The sequence below is a fragment of the Salvia splendens genome, chromosome 22 (genome assembly GCF_004379255.2).
Source record: "Salvia splendens isolate huo1 chromosome 22, SspV2, whole genome shotgun sequence".
NCBI classification, from domain to species: domain Eukaryota; kingdom Viridiplantae; phylum Streptophyta; class Magnoliopsida; order Lamiales; family Lamiaceae; genus Salvia; species Salvia splendens.
The window spans coordinates 6,126,596-6,144,332 of NC_056053.1; the positions used below are offsets into that span (position 1 = coordinate 6,126,596).

The window sequence follows — 17,737 nt, forward strand, 5'->3', positions numbered from 1 at the left end:
TTCTCCACTCTAATTTGTTAGATTACTTTCTCCACTCTAATTTTTAACAGTGTTGGAGAGATGAAATGACAAGATTCAATGGTAGATGCAATGAGATTTGAGTGATGGATATAAATTTTATGATTGCACTGCAAGTGGTGGGCTAAATTAGAGTTTGCTGACAAAGCAGCTAAAAATAGTTATGGCAAAAATTGGGATTAAATTTCAAACAATGCTTCAAATGTAAACTAACCATATCCATACAGATTGAGGGATTGAAAGATATTTAAAACTCAAGTCATAAAAATAAGGGCTAAGAATCCTGGCAATCACATTGGATGGATTTCACATTTTGTCCATACGTAAATCATGCTTGGTATAGAATCACACAAAACCCTGATCGTCGTCGAGAACACTCTGTACGCCTCCGAATCTGGGAAGCAACAAACAAAATTCAACAAATTGATAACTAATAATGATAGTGCAATGTAGTTCTCGAGAACTTAGAACCAACTGCTACTACTTACTGTCACTTAGGTTTCTTTAGTTGTCTGGGTGTTGATTTGTTCGAGCAGCGATATGAGCCTCTCTTCAGATACCTACGTCGAAAGCAAGGTGTTAGAATGCCTTGAAACCGTTCAAATCATGTTTCCTAATTGGGATAGGATTATGTTTCCGAATTATGATAGGATCTCATGTGTGCCTACTTATATGAGAGTAGAGCACATAATTCTGTGATCTTAGATCCAATCTGAAATTTGTAGCCATAATCTGAAAACACTCTGAATAAAATTTGTTCTCCGTTCTTGCCCGTGGATGTAGCCAATTGGCGAACCACGTAAATCTGTGTCATCTTTACGTTCTTTTCGTTTGTCGATTACACAATTGCTCTATTTTGTCACAACACAAGGAACCATGTCCATTCATTTTGAACGTTTAGAAAGCTGTAGATGGCATAGTGAAGCAAGAACATACCTTCTCAACAATCTGGCCGGTTTGCGCAGCTCTCAGTATTACATCCTCGACTCCCCTGGCCTTCTCCAGTTTCACCAGTGCAATTCGAGCAACTGCACAAAAAGAGGCATTGGGAGTCAAGACACATGGATGGCTGCACCACGAGAATTTAAACATCTAAGATGCAATAGATACGATGCTTAGACACTTTGATTTTGTTCATCTCAACATGTTTACTGAAGTTAGTATTGGATGAAGCTCAAAATATTCAACTAACGTCTTGCACGTGCTTCAGATGTCAAAATCCGTGTCAGCATCAGTTGTCTTTGTTCTTCCGCCTCGCTAAATGAAAGCAGAAAAAAAAATATCAATAAAAGCTGTAATCAAGGGAAGTCTAATCTTTGACAGAAGAGATAATTCCACCTTTTAGCTTCCTCCTGAGCAGAAAGCTCAGGACCTTGATGGCTACCCTATGCATACATAAATATGTAACTACGACATGCTAAGAACACAAAAAAACAGAGGAATAATAAACTTAATCTGCAAAGAAAAACAAAATAGCACAAAATGCAATTACTACCCCACCACGTTGAGCCATTAGCTCCTGCATTCTCCTTTGCCGGATTGCTTCCAATTCCGGGTCAGCCTAGACACAGAAATCATTAAGATAAAATAAAAACAGAGACATCACATTTTGATTACAAAAGAACCATAGCAAATTAGCAAATAAACCAATGCACATGTTCAACAAATTGAATAACATTTGCATACTCACTCAACAATAACTGTAATAAAAGGAGTGCTCGTTCAGTTATAAGAAGAAGAAGAAAGAAGAGGAGTTAAAGGCTGAAGAAGAGAAGAAGAAGCATTGAGAAACTAGCCGTTGGAAGTTAGTTAGTTTGTTAGATAGAGCAGTTGACAGCTCTTGGTTCTTGTTTCTTGTTTTCATTCGGTTAGTAGCAGTTGCTACTCATTGTATGAGCTTTAAATAGCTCGGTTACTCATGTATGTAGATTACAGAAAAAGAGTGTTAAAAAATCAATAAAAGAGAATCAGTTTTTCTCCAAGAAACCATCTTCTTCACTACTTCTAATTCTAGTGTATTCTCTGCAACAAGGTGTGAGTTTTTCATATTGCTATGTGTGTGTGTGATCAACTCAAGTGTGTGTAAGTCTTGTGTGCTAATCATAACAAGTGGCGCCGTTTGTGGGAAGACGAGACCAAGTAGAGAGAAGCTCAAAACAGTCTCCAAGATGGCAACAAGGCTGGATGCAGAGAAGTTCACGGGCAAGAATGATTATGGCCTGTGGAAAATGAAGATGAAGGCAGTTCTGATCCAGCAAGGCTTGGCTGCAGTCCTTGCACCTCCACCTGAGTAAGGGAAAGGCTCATGTTCTTGATGACAAATCCCAGGCAAAGTTGGAGGAGATGCAACTCAAGGCACATTCTGCACTGATCCTGTGCCTTGGAGACAAGGTGTTGAGGGATGTTCAAGAAGCCAAGACTGCAGTGGAGATCTTGGGGAAATTGGATGAAGTTTACTTGGCCAAATCTCTGGCTAACAGACTGTATCTGTATAAGAGGCTATATGCCTATAGTTTTTCTGGAGAAAGGTCAATCATAGAGCAGCTAGAGGAGTTCAACAAGATCATTGATGATCTGGGCTCTGTAGATGTCAAGGTTTCTGATGAAGACAAGGCAATTCTTACATTAAATGCCTTGCCTAGTTCTTATGATCAGTTGAGTGATGCCATCATCTATGGCAGAGACAAGCCCATAACCTATGCAGAGGTGTACTCAGCCTTGATGGCCAAAGAGCTCCAGAAAACAACTAGCAGAGGCTCTGCAAGCTCTAATGTTCAAGCTGCAGAGGCCTTGAATGTCAAGAAGTTCAAGAAGCAGAAATTCAAAAAGAAGTTTGAGGATTCAAAGCCCTCAAGCTCTGATGCTCAGAAGGAAACCATATCTTGCCATTGGTGCAAGAAACCAGGGCACTTGAAGAAGGATTGCTATGCATGGAAGAGGAAGCAGGCATCTGATGGCCAAAACACCTCTGATTGTGTGGAGAGTGCAGACCCTCCAGCCCAACTCATGAATGTCAGTGACATAGGGGTCAGTCGAAGGTGGATTATGGACTCAGGGTGCAGTTTCCATATGTGCCCTAACAAAGGCTGGTTCCATAATCTTCAAGAAGCATCAGGCACGGTGCTTCTAGGCAACAACCATGTTTGCCAGATCAGAGGGATAGGAAAGGTGAAGCTATGCCTACAAGATGGCTCTATGAAGATCCTGACTGGAGTGAAGTTTATTCCTGAAGTAAAAAGGAATCTCATATCACTGGGAATGCTAGAGCAGAAAGGGTTCACCATATTTGCTAAGTCAGGGAAAGCTATTTGTGAAATCTGGGAGTGTAGTGATGATGGAGGCTGACAGAGAGCATGTTCTTTACTATCTAAATGCAAAGGCGGTTGATGGAGAGAGCAATGCGGTTTCAGAAGAGACCTTAAGGTTGTGGCACATGAGGTTTGGCCATCCAGCTGAAGGGAGTATGAGAGAACTTATCAAGAAAGGCCTAATTCCTGGAGAATTAAACAAAATGAATCCCTGTGAGCAGTGCATCCTTGGAAAGGCAAAGAAAACTCCCTATCCAACATGTATTCACTCATCCACAGCCCCGCTAGACTATATAGATAGTGATCTCTGGGGCCCTTCACCTATAAGTTCAATTGGTGGTGGGAGATACTATCTTTCTATCATTGATGATTACACTAGAAAATTGTGGGTATATATACTGAAAGAGAAATCAGAGACATTCACAAAATTCAAGATATGGTGTAAAGAGGTGGAGCTAGAGAAGGGAAGGAGTGTAAAATGCCTTAGGACTGACAATGGTCTAGAGTATCTATCTGCTGAGTTTGATTTATTTTGTAAAGAGAAAGGAATGAAGAGACACAGACTGTCCCTTGCAACCCCAGCAGAATGGGGTTGCAGAGAGGATGAATAGAACTATCCTAGAAAGAGTAAGGTGTTTGCTGCTTAGTTCTGGCTTGAGCAGCAGATTCTGGGGTGGGGTGGGGTGGGGCAGTGTACACAGCTGCCTATCTCATCAACAAATGTCCATCCGCAATGTCCATCCGCTGCTCTAAAATCTAAGACTCCTGATTACATGTGGTATGGAGCTCATAGTGACTACTCAAAGTGCAAGGTATTTGGGTGTGCAGCCTATGCTCATGCTAGGCAAAGCAAGTTAAAAGCTAGGGCTCTGAAATGTATTTTGCTAGAATATATCAGAAGGGAGTTAAGGGATATAGGCTCTGCTGTATTGAGTCCGGTGAGCAGAAAGTAATTGTGAGTAGGGATGTTGTGTTCATGGAGGACCAGATGCCTTACTTGAAGGAGAAAATGGACTCTAGTGAAGCTGATAGTGATATTTTCAAGGTGGAGTCTGTGGGACTTGGCCTAGGAGCGGGTGGAGCTAATAATTTAGAGAGAGTCTGATCCTGATCCAGAGAGTGATGGTGCTCCAGCTCAAGGTAGAGGCAATGATGAGACTACAGCTGACACTATTAGAGAATATCAGATTGCAAGAGATAGAGGCAGGAGAAATGCAAAACCTCCTGAGAAATTCTCTGATGTGGTCTATTATGCGCTTTGTGCTGCTGAGAGTATTGAAATTGCAGATCCTCTCACTTATAAAGAGGCCATGAGAAGTAAAGACAGAGAGGTGGATAGAAGCCATGAATGAAGAAATTAAGTCTTTACTCAAAAATAGAACCTGGATTTTGGTGGACAAATCCAAGCTGAAAACTGATGGAAAGGAAATAAGGCTGATCAATTGTAAGTGGCTGTTTAAAAAGAAGGTTGAGACCACTGATAAAGATAGAAACAGGTTCAAGGCTAGGCTGGTGGCTAGGGGATTTACACAGCAAGAAGGAGTGGACTTCAATGAAGTGTTTGCTCCTGTTGTAAAGCACACATCTATTAGGATCTTATTGGCTGTGGTGAATCAGCTAGATTGGGAATTGCAGCAACTTGATGTTAAGACTGTTTTCCTAAATGGAGACCTAGAGGAGACCATCTTCATGGATCAGCCAGAAAGCTATGTGAAGAATGGAGAAGAAGACAAGGTGTGCTTACTACAAGAGAGCCTATATGGTCTTAAGCAAAGTCCTAGACAGTGGAACAAGAAGTTTGATGGGCAAATGAAGAAGATTGGCTTCATTATGTCAGAGTTTGATGACTGCATCTACATAAAGAAGTAGGGCAGAACACCTGTTGCCTATCTATTGCTCTATGTGGATGATATGCTACTTGCAGGGCCCTCTATGACTGAAATACAGCAAGTCAAGGAGGATTTGAAGTCTAGTTTTGAAATGAAAGATCTAGGAGAAGCAAGGAAGATCCTAGGCATAAATATTCAGAGAGACAGAGGCTGCAAGAAGCCGTGGATGCTTCAAACTGACTACATTGAGAAAGTCTTAAAAAGATTTAAGATGGAAAATGTTAAAGCTGCATCAACACCTTTATCTCAGAGTTTTAAGCTATCTAAGGAGCAGGCCCCTAAATCTAAGCAAGAGGCTGTGGAGATGGAGTCTATTCCTTATGCTAGTGTTGTTGGAAGCATTATGTACACCATGATTTGTACCAGGCCAGACCTTGCTCCAGTTACTAGCAGATACATGGCAGACCCGGGGAAGGAGCACTGGAATGCTCTTAAGTGGATTCTGAGGTACATGAAGTTCACTAGTGGCTGAGGAGTTGTTTTCAATGGCTGGGAGAAGGAGACTGAGGAAGTTGTATTTGGCTACTGTGATGCAGACTATGCTACAAACCTAGACAACAGAAAGTCCCAAACAGGCTATCTCTTTACTATGTTTGGAACTGTGATCAGCCGAAAATCAAGCCTACAAAGTGTTGTTGCTCTCTCAACAACAGAAGCTGAGTATATGGCCCTCACTGCAGCTGTGCAGGAGAGTTTTTGGATTCAGGGTGTGATTTCTGACTTTGGTTTTGACCAAAAGACAATGGTGGTGCATTGTGATAGTAGTTCAGCTATGTGCTTGGCTAAACATCAGGTTTTCCATGAGAGGAGCAAGCACATAGACATAAGGCTACATTTTATTAGAGATGAGATTGAAAGAGGAAGAGTAAAGGTGATCAAGATTGACACATTGCACAATCCAGCAGATATGCTCACTAAGTCCCTAAGTAGAGACAAGTTTGATCACTGCAAGAAGTTGATCAACATTTGCTGCAAGAACTGAGATGTGCACTCAGGTGGAGAATTGTAATAAAAGGAGTGCTCATTAAGAAGAAGAAGAAGAAGAAGTTAGTTAGTTTGTTAGATAGAGCAGAGTGCTCATTAAGAAGAAGAAGAAGAAGTTAGTTAGTTTGTTAGATAGAGCAGTTGATAGCTCTTGGTTCTTGTTTCTTGTTTTCATTCGGTTAGTAGCAATTGCTACTCATTATGAGCTTTACATAGCTCGGTTACTCATGTGTGTAGATTAGAGAAAAAGAGTGTTAAAAATCAATAAAAGAAAATCAGTTTTTCTCCAAGAAACCATCTTCTTCACTACTTCTAATTCTAGTGTGTTCTCTGCAACAAGGTGTGAGTTTTTCATATTGTTGTGAGTGTGTGTGATCAACTCAAGTGTGTGTAAGTCTTGTGTGCTAATCATAACAATAACTAACACCACGAGCCAAGTCTTGGCACAAAACCGATCAGGCCTACCTCGTTCACGTCTAGAAAAACTAACACAATATCAACCTCGTCTATCTTCTTAATTCATATACTACCTTAACTCCATTCTTATTCCACATTCTGCAACCATTCATCTCCCCTCCCATTTTCTTTATGTGCTGGTTATGATAGTAATCAACAAGTTGAGACCTTTTGTATGATTTATCAGTTACACATAGTAGATGTTTCAAATACACCATAACTAACCATTTTGGAAGCATATATATAAATTATGTTGAGTATATGCTATAATAGCAACAAAAACAGCTAAATCAATCACACACTAAGGTTTGAACAGTTTCAAAAAATAAATCAATTTTTTTAAAAGAAAAAAGGAACCAATCCAAAGATTTATAATCTTAGGTATTAAATTTTATTTCATATAAGGATTGAGTGTTTTATTCATTATTTAGGTACACTTATAAAGCCCAAATTCATCATCACTGAGACTAAAGCATTAGAAGCTACATAAACTCGAAGCAAAGCAATTTATTATCTACTAATTTCTAAACATTAACTAAGCTGGTTTCCCCTACTAACTCAACAACCCTATCCCTAATCAAATCATATCCAGCACCAAAATCAAATTTTGAGGAACTCTACAAATTTATTCAGTTCTGCAAAAATTCAAGTAAAAATTGAAAAACTCTTGCAACAATAAAAGAGTGTTGATCGGGAAATAGATAAATAAACCGTGAAGAATTGGAAAAATTTGCTCACCATTTCTTTTCCGCGAATTTGAATTCAGTGAACGCTGGAAATATAACTCAAATAATGAAAAACAAAAAGTAATTATGGGTCGGGTCGGGTCGGGTCGGGTTGGGTCTTGAAACGATTCACTGGCGGGTCTATACTACTTTTATTTTAATTATTTGTAATTAGAATTGATTATTTTCGAATTAGAGTCCAATCAATTTTTAACTAGGTGCGTTTGGCACTGGTGTTAGATTAAATCGTGCTCAGATTATTAAGAATTTTTACGACATTGGAGGTTTTAAGAATGGTTTTTTTTACTTTCGTAAAAATCCATAGTTGTTTAAAAGCGTGTAGTCGCTACACGTTTACTAACAGTAGATTACTATAAAAATTAGGGGATATTTGACCCTAAAATCATAAATTTTGTCAAATTTTGGTATTTCACACGAACTTTAAAATTGAACTAAAATATCACAAACTTTATAATTTGTTTGTTATTTTCTACGGCATGTCAATCACCATATCCTACTAACTTACGTGCATTTGTTTTATCATACTTGGTGCTACTAAATCAATATGGTTTTCTATGTGCATTTCTACCTACTTGTCACAAACTTAAAAAGTAGTCTAAAATGTCATAAACATTTCACGATTACCACATAGAATAAGTTTTTCGCTGAATATGCACTTTCTAATTTTAGAAAATCTTTTCTTTTTAATGAGGTGGGACCCATTCTCCATCAACAATATTTTATTTACTTTTTCTCTCTACCTCTCTCTTACTTTATCAATTTACATTAAAACCCCTGCCGACCCCAAAGTGCATATTCTTTGGGGACGGGGGAAGTAACAAGTAGTAAAACATAAAGTTTATGATATTTTAGACCAATTTTATAGTGTTAGTGAAAAATATCAAAATTTGATCAAATATGATGGTTTTAGACACCAGTATCCCAATAAATTATACTCCACATTCTTGTAATCTTGTTCATGAGAAAAAAAAATCACTAAACTTTAAGATATGAGGAGTAGAGGAATGATATACTACATACCTTATGTGGACTCCTTATATGAGCATCACTCTCGTTTGAAGCACGTTGAGCTTTGTTCGTTTCGATTTATAAATTTAGTTTGATTCTAATACATTAAAAAATATTATTGCAATTTTTAATTTCACAAAATTCATAAAAATCAAAGCTCGATTTGCTCATTTTCTCTATAATTTTAAATAAATTAATAAAATAACAAATTAAGCTTTGATTTTTATGAATTTTGTAAAATTAAAAATTGCAATAACATTTTTTAATGTATTAGAAGCAAACTAAATATATAAATCGAAACGAACAACTCTAAACCTGCATCAAACGTGAGTGATGCTCATATAAGGAGCTCATATAAGGTACGTAGTACATCATTCTTGACGAGGAGTATATCTGAAATCAACATCAAGTCGAAATTAATTAAATAACATAACGTTTCTGTCAACAAATGGTAATATTTCACCCAACTAGTTGCATAAAGTGTTCAAGTTTTAACCAATTAATCATACGTTTTCTTAAAATTACCATGTAGTGAGTGTAAAGTTAGCTACCCTACCACAGTCATACTTTTCAAACATAAAAAAAACATGACTACTATAAACCAAAACTTACTTCCTATTGCACACAAAATTATACAGTGATTCAGCTGAACAGCAAGACAAGAAAAAAAAACAGAAACAGCAAATGAAAAAGGAAAAGGAAAAAATGCATGATTAGAAAATCGAAAATTAAGTTAATCTCTCTAAAGAAAAGTTTATCTAAATTATAAAGTGCAAGTGGAGGAGAAAAACACATCCCCACCAACACAAAGTTAGCAGCCAATCTCTCTTCTCTCTAAGTTGCATAAACTGAGGAAGAGCACGCTAAGCAACCTTCGAGGCACGTGCACAGACGAAGCAACTCCTCTTAACATCTTGAGATGGTCGGCTCCACACTCATCGCAAGCCCCTTGAAGACGCACGAGAGCTGATTAATAACCATTAGGCCACATTTGGGACTGCTTTGGCTGTCCTTGTGGGGCACCAAGCGCGCCATCTCTCGGGTTTTGTTGCTGGTCGAGCGAGATCCCAGCCTGTGAATGGTAGAAGTTCGGGTACCCAGGGGTCCCGTAGTTCTGTGACTGCTGCTGAGCTTGCCTGAAAACACCGGATTGCTGGCTTTGTCCCTGGTAATTGTAATACGCATTGGTTGGAACAGCTTGCACCGTTCTTGAGCCTTGCCCATGAAGCCACATCGCTTGGTTCTCGTTCTGAGAGAATGCCAGATGTTAAATTATTCAAGACTTCTTTCTATCAAGGGGAAAAAGAAATTGGCTGGAATGAATTTGAGACGAACCAAACGAGAAAGTGTTACCTGCTGCTGTTGCTGCTGAAGCGGGAGCAGCTGACTTTCCTTGTATTGAGCCAATACTTCCTCGTAGTTTATAGCTGCACCAGATGGGGCAGCAGGAGGATTCATCTGATAATTACCGGGAACTGTTGCGGTATTCCCAAGACCAGAGTATCCAGAAGGAACAGCAGCAGACTGAGGCAAACTACTGACTGCAACGCTGCTTTTGTATTGAGGGAGTAAAGCAGCCAGGGACTGATGGTACGTGCTGTTACCTGCAAATGGCTGCTGAAACGCAGAAGGCATGTATGTATAGCTCTGAGGTAAGAAGGGGTAGCTTATCATGTTGGCAAACGGCCCAAGAGGTAGTGTTGGCTGAGAATATGGATGTACAGCAACATGTTGCTGAGGGAGAGGAGGTCCCATGGCGGCTACATTCGCTCCTGAATGAGACTGCGCAGTAGGCTGTGGTGATGAATTGGCAGTATTCAAAGCCTGAAGCACCCAATAAGCATAATCAGAGCTATCAGACCACAAGATATGGAAATATGGTAGTATTATTCTATGACGAGAGCTAATTTTTTACAACTTGATTCAATTGGAGATTGTTTAATAAGAAAGGATTCCTATATTAATATCTCAAAGATTGATGGATAAAAATGAAAAATCATCTACATATCGTGGGTAGAAAAAATATTTATGATTAGCCAAAGCTAATGAGAACATTAGATAAAATATAAGCAAAAAATAATTTATACAAAACCAGGTAATTGTAGTTAAATGATCAGTGGAGATGGGTACCTCAGACATAGAGATTGCTGAAGCACCTACAGAAGAAATAGAGTTCCCGTATTTTGCAGCCATAGTATGCGAGACAGGAAATTGTGAGTATTGAAGATCAGATTCTCTAGCAGAGTGAACATTTCCAGTCAACAATGAGCTTTGCAGAGAATTTGGGTATGACTGCTGCTATAATAATCAGAAAGCAAGAAATAAGGAAATGTCAAAAATCTTAACAATCGACATCCCCAAATACATCAAGAAATAGGCTTGCCAATGCTATCCGGTGGGAAGTAAAGCATCGATTAACTGAACCTAATCCCCCCCTCCCCACTTCTTCCCAACATGGCAACATGTATGTGTGCACGTTAGGGGAAGCGATTATGCCCACCCACGAATAATCTTCTGTAGTTTCCATTTCCAATCACATACATTGATACCAATTTTTTGGACTAAAACAGATGAAAAGCTAATTCCATGGTTGCTAAAATAATCCATTTCAAGAAAGAACAGATCATATATTCAACTGCTTTTTCCAGGATAATCTTCAAAATCAATAAGTTCCTTAATAGTTAATACTTAAGCAAGGAGATAAATATCTTACCATAACATTAGAAAACTGAGCAAGATTGTGCATCTGGGAACTTGTCTCGTTAAAAGCAGCATTTAGTCTTCGAGTGTCATCTAAGGCATAGCCAGGATTAACAGGCTGGAAAGGATATTGATTTCCTTGAGCCACTTCAGTACTCTCAGGTTTCAACTCTTCTGGCTGTGAAGCAGAAGGTTCATCATATGTCCCTGCAATGACACCATCCTGACCATTGACATGGAACCTATCGGATGTATCCCGGAGAGAATTGTCAACATAATATCCAGACTGTCTGCAGCAAAGGAACAAGAAATCTTCAGAAGTTTGAAGGAGATAAGCAATAAAAGATCTGAAATCTCTAATACCCATACCTAGTATCTGAATGCACAGCTGATGCAGTATCAGCCTCATTATGTCCCTCATCCAAATTACTTTTTACAGGCACAGATGTCAAACCTCCAGAAGGATATGAAGCGTTCAATTTAGATACAAAACTACCAAAGCTCAAGTGTGAACAGTCAGCAGCTTCAACTTGCAAATGATCAGGAATTACAACCAAAGGAGCATTTTCTTCAGATGGAAACCCTGCATCATCCTTCTCTACACTTAACTTTTGGAAATTTTCAGTAACTGATGCCACTGAAGCACCAACTTCTTCACCTGCAAACCACAGGAAACTTGAAACTAAGGTACCACCAGCATGAATCTAAAACTAAGATTGTTTAATAATCCACACACATGTATTACAAGTGACTGTCATGCAGGAGCATACAGATATGAAATGACTGGAGTGACCAGGTAGAAATTACCCCAACTGACGATCTAAAGTTTTTCTTTTTATATGTTTGTGTTCATAACTAATAATAGTACCGTGGTCCATGTAAAAATTAGTTTCACAAGATGAATAGCATCTAAAAATTTGCAAAATTTTGGGTGGTGTTATACTTAAGTTCAGTAAAAGTGAAATCATAAGGAGATTATACCTTCATGACACTCATAATCAGGAGCTTCGGACTGGTATGAAGCCATATTTTGATACAACTCTTTCTCAAATAGTGATGAACCTCTTAAATCATTCTCAGGAGCCTTCCTATGGGGTACAGGAGCAGAACTCAAATCATTTCCACCAGTTTTTCCAATATCATCATCTTCGCTTTCTTGAACCTCTTCTTCCTCATAATGCTGACTGATTCCATCAGATACACCAGATGCCTCTGGATACAGCTCAGCATCAACTGTGTGTTCTGGGACAGGAATCACATTTGTAGGAGCTGGTTTTTCTACAGGCCACTCTGGCTTCTCTACAGGCCACTCATCCGCACTGGGAGCATGCTGAACTGTAGAAACTTCTGATGAATAAGCTTTAGAAGCATGATCTGAAGTAGATCTTAGATGAGGAAATGGTTCGGTTGCAGGAACATCTTGAATGTGTTGATGAGATGCTTTATTATGCGGCTTGCCCATCCTCACAATATCAGCCATAGAAACTTGACCAGGAACACCCCCCCAGGCAGATTGGTATCCAGAAGCTGTCGTTGCAACAGATTGCTTACCATCAGCTGCTCCCAACGAGGATCCTTTCGTCTCAGTGGCGCTGCCATCACTGCAACACGTCCATGTAGAAAAAAGAGCATCAATAACAGCACGGTAGTATGGTAGAAATACATTACTACATGACTGTGACTGACTGACTAATAGATTGGAAAACCTATCACACACATGCAGTACCACTTATGACATTAAAGAGTACAAGGATTAAAAGAGTCATATAAGGCAAAAAAAGGGGGCCCATTATATTATACATGCATTTACAAATGCCAACGACATAGAAAGATGGATCCTGATAGAGTAAAGGCCGTCGAGTTGGAAGAGCACAAACGGTGCTCAATGAAATGCCACAAAGAGAGGATAGAATTCTGGGAAAAGAAATACTCGGCTTTATTGAATAACTGAATATGAAAGAACAATGAAGAGAAATCCTCCGCAGAGGCCTACGGCTACTGCCGTCCTAATCCGATCTTACTTCCAAGATGATTTTCATCGTCTGGGATAGATCCAAATAAATAGACTCACAAATAACTAACACTGAGAAATATCAGCAACAAACAATCTTAAATAATAATAACAAATGCCGAGTCTGTTGAGCATGTGCCCTATCTTTCAGCTGCTATTCTGCCGGTTTGTTGGCCAGAACAACCTCCCTCTTTCCTCGCTTGTTCCTCGCTTGTAGACCTTCCATGTCGTATCAACTGCCCCGTCCGCCGAAACAGCCTTGTCCTCAAGGCGGGAGTAAGGAAATTTAACCCACGGACTCCCTTCAGAGTAGACGGGGTCGGCCACCGCAAAGCAGCAGACACCTTGGAGGGATCCATCCTTACGCCCTCGAAGGGGACGATATGACATTTCACACTCTGGCGTCCCAATAGGCATTTCTTTGGGTTGACAACGAGAGAATGGGCCTGTAAAACCTGAAAAACCCGCGGCCAGGACCGAAGACCCGTCGCCCAATGTCACCGAATACTGAACGGTAGGAGTGATCAGGAGCTGGAGTGTGCGGGCGACCTGGTCCGAGATAAAACAGTGGCTGGCGCCACTATCTATCATCACCTTCAGCTTGTGCTGCCCAATCGCCCCGAAAAGTTTCATAGTCTGAGAGGTATCATTACCATTGAAGGATAATTCCGACAGCTGCAGCTCAATTCCGGAATCAAACTCCTCGTTATCGTCAGGTGAGACGATGTTAGGGGCCTCGTCGTCGTCGTCACCGAACTAATCATTCAGAGTCTTTGGGGGGCATCTATGGGTGGGGTCGAATTTCCGTCCACACTTGAAACAAGTGCCTGCTGCGAGATGGTTCTTGTAGTCCTCTGTTGACATACTCCGAAAACGACGCGGGGGTGGCCGAGAGGAGCCCGCTGTCGAAAACGAAGAAGGGGATTGAGAGGATCCCTTTGAGAACGATCACGCTGGAACCCCTGGATTCATGGGCACCGGAGTGGCGGCTGGCACAGAGACCGGAGTCGAAGGTTGAGTTCCCGACAGATGGTCGATGTTGAGGGTTAATTTGACTGCATCCGAGGAACTGGTTATCTTGGCAGCCTTCCTCGCTACAAATTCAGCTAGGGAGCCGTCGTGTCGAAATGCAGCAAAGGCTTTAGATTCATCGAGAGCCCCGTTGTCCCCGAAGCGTTTCATCATCTCCTGCGTAAACCGATCCCAAGATAGGGTCGGAATTCGTTTCCTCAATAATTGGATCCATGGCAGGGCCGGACCCACCAGTGCCACCATGGCAACAGTCACGCGATTTTCCGGTGGTACATTGGAAACCATAAAGTATTGTTCTGCCCTAGCAAGCCACGCGATTGCATCAGTGCCATCAAACGTGGGGAAGGTCATCGGCGGGGTGATGCCCGTAACCGCCGTGTGTGACCCCAAGCCGTCAGAAGAGTCGTCGTCGTTGGATCCAGATTTGGTGGTTGATTTTTCGAACGAAAGAGCCGCCCGTACTTCCGCGATGAACGTCTCGAGCTGAGACCCAATCGCCGTCACTCGTTCATCAGTTTTGAGAAACTGGGCATTCAGTTCGTCGACCGCAGCGTTCAACGAGACCGTACTTTTCTCCAGATTCCCGACAGCCTTCTCTAATCTGTCCAAACGCGCGTCCACACGAGAATTCACCATCGTTCACCGCATCAATTGATAGAGTAAAGGCCGTCGAGTTGGAAGAGCACAAACGGTGCTCAATGAAATGCCACGAAGAGAGGATAGAATTCTGGGAAAAGAAATACTCGGCTTTATTGAATAACTGAATATGAAAGAACAATGAAGAGAAATCCTCCGCAGAGGCCTACGGCTACTGCCGTCCTAATCCGATCTTACTTCCAAGATGATTTTCATCGTCTGGGATAGATCCAAATAAATAGACTCACAAATAACTAACACTGAGAAATATCAGCAACAAACAATCTTAAATAATAATAACAAATGCCGAGTCTGTTGAGCATGTGCCCTATCTTTCAGCTGCTATTCTGCCGGTTTGTTGGCCAGAACAACCTCCCTCTTTCCTCGCTTGTAGACCTTCCATGTCGTATCAGATCCCATCAGAAACATTTATCATGAAACACAGAGAATGTATAGAACTCAGGAATATGTAACAAATTAACAGGGAGTTTTTATGTAAAATGTGGCATAGAGTACATTTTTCTTTGAAGCTCAGGAGAAAACTAATATATATTGTAAGAACCACAAGCCTTTATATGGCTTTACAAAGGTAACGAAAACCAAGGATAACACAAACAAACAGCCGACTTTTTTTTTACAAACTGTAATGAGTCCAGCAGGGACAAACCTGAGGCCTGAAGGTAATTGGCTTCTATTGTTTACTAACACACCAGCTGCTGAAGAAATGTTACTTTTATACGAAGCCGACCCATTTTCTTTCTTATATGTTGGCTTTGACTCTGATAAGAAAAAACTTGTTTAAAGACATCTGCAATGATCTTCCTAATTGACTAAACCCAACAAATTGAAGCTTCCATACCTGAAGCATTGTATGTTGCGGATGCACTGTATGCAGAAGAAGCACCACGGCGATCTGCACTATTCCTGCTGCGTCGAGCTGAATTATTAGCACCATGGGGCCTAGAGTCATGGTTATCTTTACCCTGAAACATAATAGTTGAAAGAAACAAACAAATATGTTACTAACTAGTTTCATCAAAATAAACAACAGCATTATGAAAGCTTTAACACATCCAGGTAGTAGTCCCCAAGACAATAAACTTGTTATAGAAATTGTTCCAACTGATACATGAGCTTATGAATTCTTATTTCAGCGGTAAAAGTATATTTATTAGGTAAGAATGAGTCTGCTATCAAACAGAACCTATATTATAAATAACGAACCTCTTTTTTCTTTTCTCGTTTGCTCTTCACCTCAAGGAAAGGATCTATACACTTGTAAAAGACATGTCAGAGAAAATTTAAGAAATAATTACAATGATTTCAGCTTTAACTGTTATATTAGTATGCGCAGATTGTTAGTTTAATGATGCATTTAGCCAATGAGCTAGCAAACAAGTATACACACTTAAACAATCAAAGCATTACAAACAGCAACAAGTGCCATCATCTTATGGAAAATAGCCAAAAGGGTTTACTAAAGTTAATTCTCAGTTGAAAGCAATTAAGTCATGAAAGACAACAGGGTACACAATAAAGCTACAATTAAGTGATTCACAATGTCTGTATTCCCAAGACAAATAACTCCACTTAACCAGAATGGTATGCATGCCAGGACAAGCAAGAAAGAATGGCGGAATGCATAGAACTAGAAGTATTACGGAACCACAAATCTGCAAATACATAATACTGAACCAGAACGAGCCAGCAATAGAACTTCCAAAAAGATCTGTGCACAACATGGCCAAAAGTGAATAAACAATTCCCAAGGTTTCAAAAAATTTGCTCCACCAAATCATAAATTGCCTTTCATACACCACCTCCAGTTAGTAAAAACACCAGCTAAACCCATATTGATGGACAATAATAAACCAAAACTCCAATTTCCAGAAATTATCAGCTAACCAAGAAGTGAGAAAGCTACCGTGTTTAAACTACTCTTCTGAAATAGCTCAAAACTTTTTCTCAAAAACTCCAATAAAAGGTAAAAAAAACCTTTATTTGAAACTCTTTCTTCTCTATTCTCCAGTTCCCTCTTTTTTCTCTTTATTCAAAAAAAACTATTAGACATAAAACAAAATTAAGATTTCTGATTTTTGCTCGACCAAATCATAAGAGCGCGAATCGTCACCAAAGCATCTCCTTTGATAACTCGCAGAAACAAAAATACAGAGATAAATATAAACATACTCCATATTTGTGTGGTTGAGTAAAAATACCCTGCAATACGAGACGATTGACGGCCTCGTTAGGGTCCATATCACAGTCCTTGAGAACAGCGTAGATCTCCGCGTCGGAGAAGTTAACTACCTCCTTCAAGCTCAGCACCACCTTCCTCGCCACGGCGGGAATGAGTTGCGACCCGCCCCCATTCCCCGCAGCGCTCCCCCTGCTCGTACTCATCCTCCCAGCCACAGATCTAGTGCTACTCCTGCCCTATATCCTAGTTCAATCACTTTTCCCCCCTTTTCCCGCTCCAATTTATTCAATACAGAAACACAATCCCAATCCCTCTCCCTCTCTCTCCCCCACACGCACGCACGCACGAATTAGTGTGAGTGTGCAGTTATTCGAATTAAATTGTAGTTGTGTGATCGATCGATCATCAATCAATCATCCGCAGCTTGTTTGGAGATTTATCAGTAGTTTCGGAAACCCTCTTCTCTCTTTCTCTCCCTCTCTACTTTTTTTTCTTTTCTTTTCTTTATTTTTCCGTTTATGGGTTTGTATATATAAACACCGGGAAAAGCCTTTTTTATTTAAAATTTCAATTTTTTTATTTTTTACTCCAGTTTGTTATGCCATAACTTTACATTTTTATTAGGTGAAATTTTGGGAGTAGCATTTATTAGGTCAATTTTGGATTTGATCATGGCATTAAATAAAACCAAGAATAGATTATGATATTAATAAAATATTTTGGGCTATACTTTTATGATTTCAAAGTTT

The 17,737-nt window shown here is 40.0% G+C and overlaps 2 protein-coding genes across 3 annotated transcripts; both read right to left on the reverse strand.

Annotated features, from left to right (window-relative positions):
- Positions 1–147: 147 nt before the first annotated feature.
- On the reverse strand, positions 148–7,412 carry LOC121785983 (programmed cell death protein 5-like). Its single transcript, XM_042184483.1, has 7 exons — positions 7,394–7,412; positions 1,514–1,579; positions 1,357–1,403; positions 1,211–1,275; positions 955–1,046; positions 507–578; positions 148–412 (listed from the first exon to the last, which is right to left on the reverse strand). Exons 1-6 carry the CDS (start codon positions 7,394–7,396, stop codon positions 513–515), a joined length of 339 nt encoding a protein of 112 aa, XP_042040417.1. The 5' UTR covers positions 7,397–7,412; the 3' UTR covers positions 148–412; positions 507–512.
- A 1,594-nt stretch (positions 7,413–9,006) lies between these two features.
- On the reverse strand, positions 9,007–17,581 carry LOC121787440. 2 transcript variants are annotated; one of them, XM_042186158.1, is made up of 10 exons: positions 17,008–17,581; positions 16,013–16,056; positions 15,648–15,771; positions 15,456–15,567; positions 12,091–12,710; positions 11,479–11,767; positions 11,123–11,399; positions 10,540–10,704; positions 9,763–10,233; positions 9,007–9,658 (listed from the first exon to the last, which is right to left on the reverse strand). In XM_042186158.1, the coding sequence occupies exons 1-10, from the start codon at positions 17,189–17,191 to the stop codon at positions 9,380–9,382; spliced, it is 2,565 nt and encodes an 854-aa protein (XP_042042092.1). In that variant the 5' UTR covers positions 17,192–17,581; the 3' UTR covers positions 9,007–9,379. The 2 variants fall into 2 exon arrangements, with proteins under 2 accessions (XP_042042092.1, XP_042042091.1); XM_042186157.1 differs by having other exon boundaries at positions 10,540–10,707; positions 17,008–17,579.
- Positions 17,582–17,737: the final 156 nt, after the last annotated feature.

What these genes read in the sequence shown, in the direction of transcription:
- LOC121785983 (XM_042184483.1), bottom strand. An exon ending in GCTCAGGAGGAAGCTAAAAG is followed by an intron (nt 1,276 to 1,356) that starts GTGGAATTATCT and finishes GCTTTCATTTAG; the next exon opens with CGAGGCGGAAGAACAAAGAC. An exon ending in ATCTGAAGCACGTGCAAGAC is followed by an intron (nt 1,047 to 1,210) that starts GTTAGTTGAATA and finishes CTTTTTGTGCAG; the next exon opens with TTGCTCGAATTGCACTGGTG.
- LOC121787440 (XM_042186157.1), bottom strand. Translation starts at nt 17,191, where the DNA reads ATGAGTACGAGCAGGGGGAGCGCTGCGGGGAATGGGGGCGGGTCGCAA. An exon ending in CAATTACCTTCAGGCCTCAG is followed by an intron (nt 12,711 to 15,455) that starts GTTTGTCCCTGC and finishes GACGTGTTGCAG; the next exon opens with TGATGGCAGCGCCACTGAGA. An exon ending in TGATTATGAGTGTCATGAAG is followed by an intron (nt 11,768 to 12,090) that starts GTATAATCTCCT and finishes TGTGGTTTGCAG; the next exon opens with GTGAAGAAGTTGGTGCTTCA.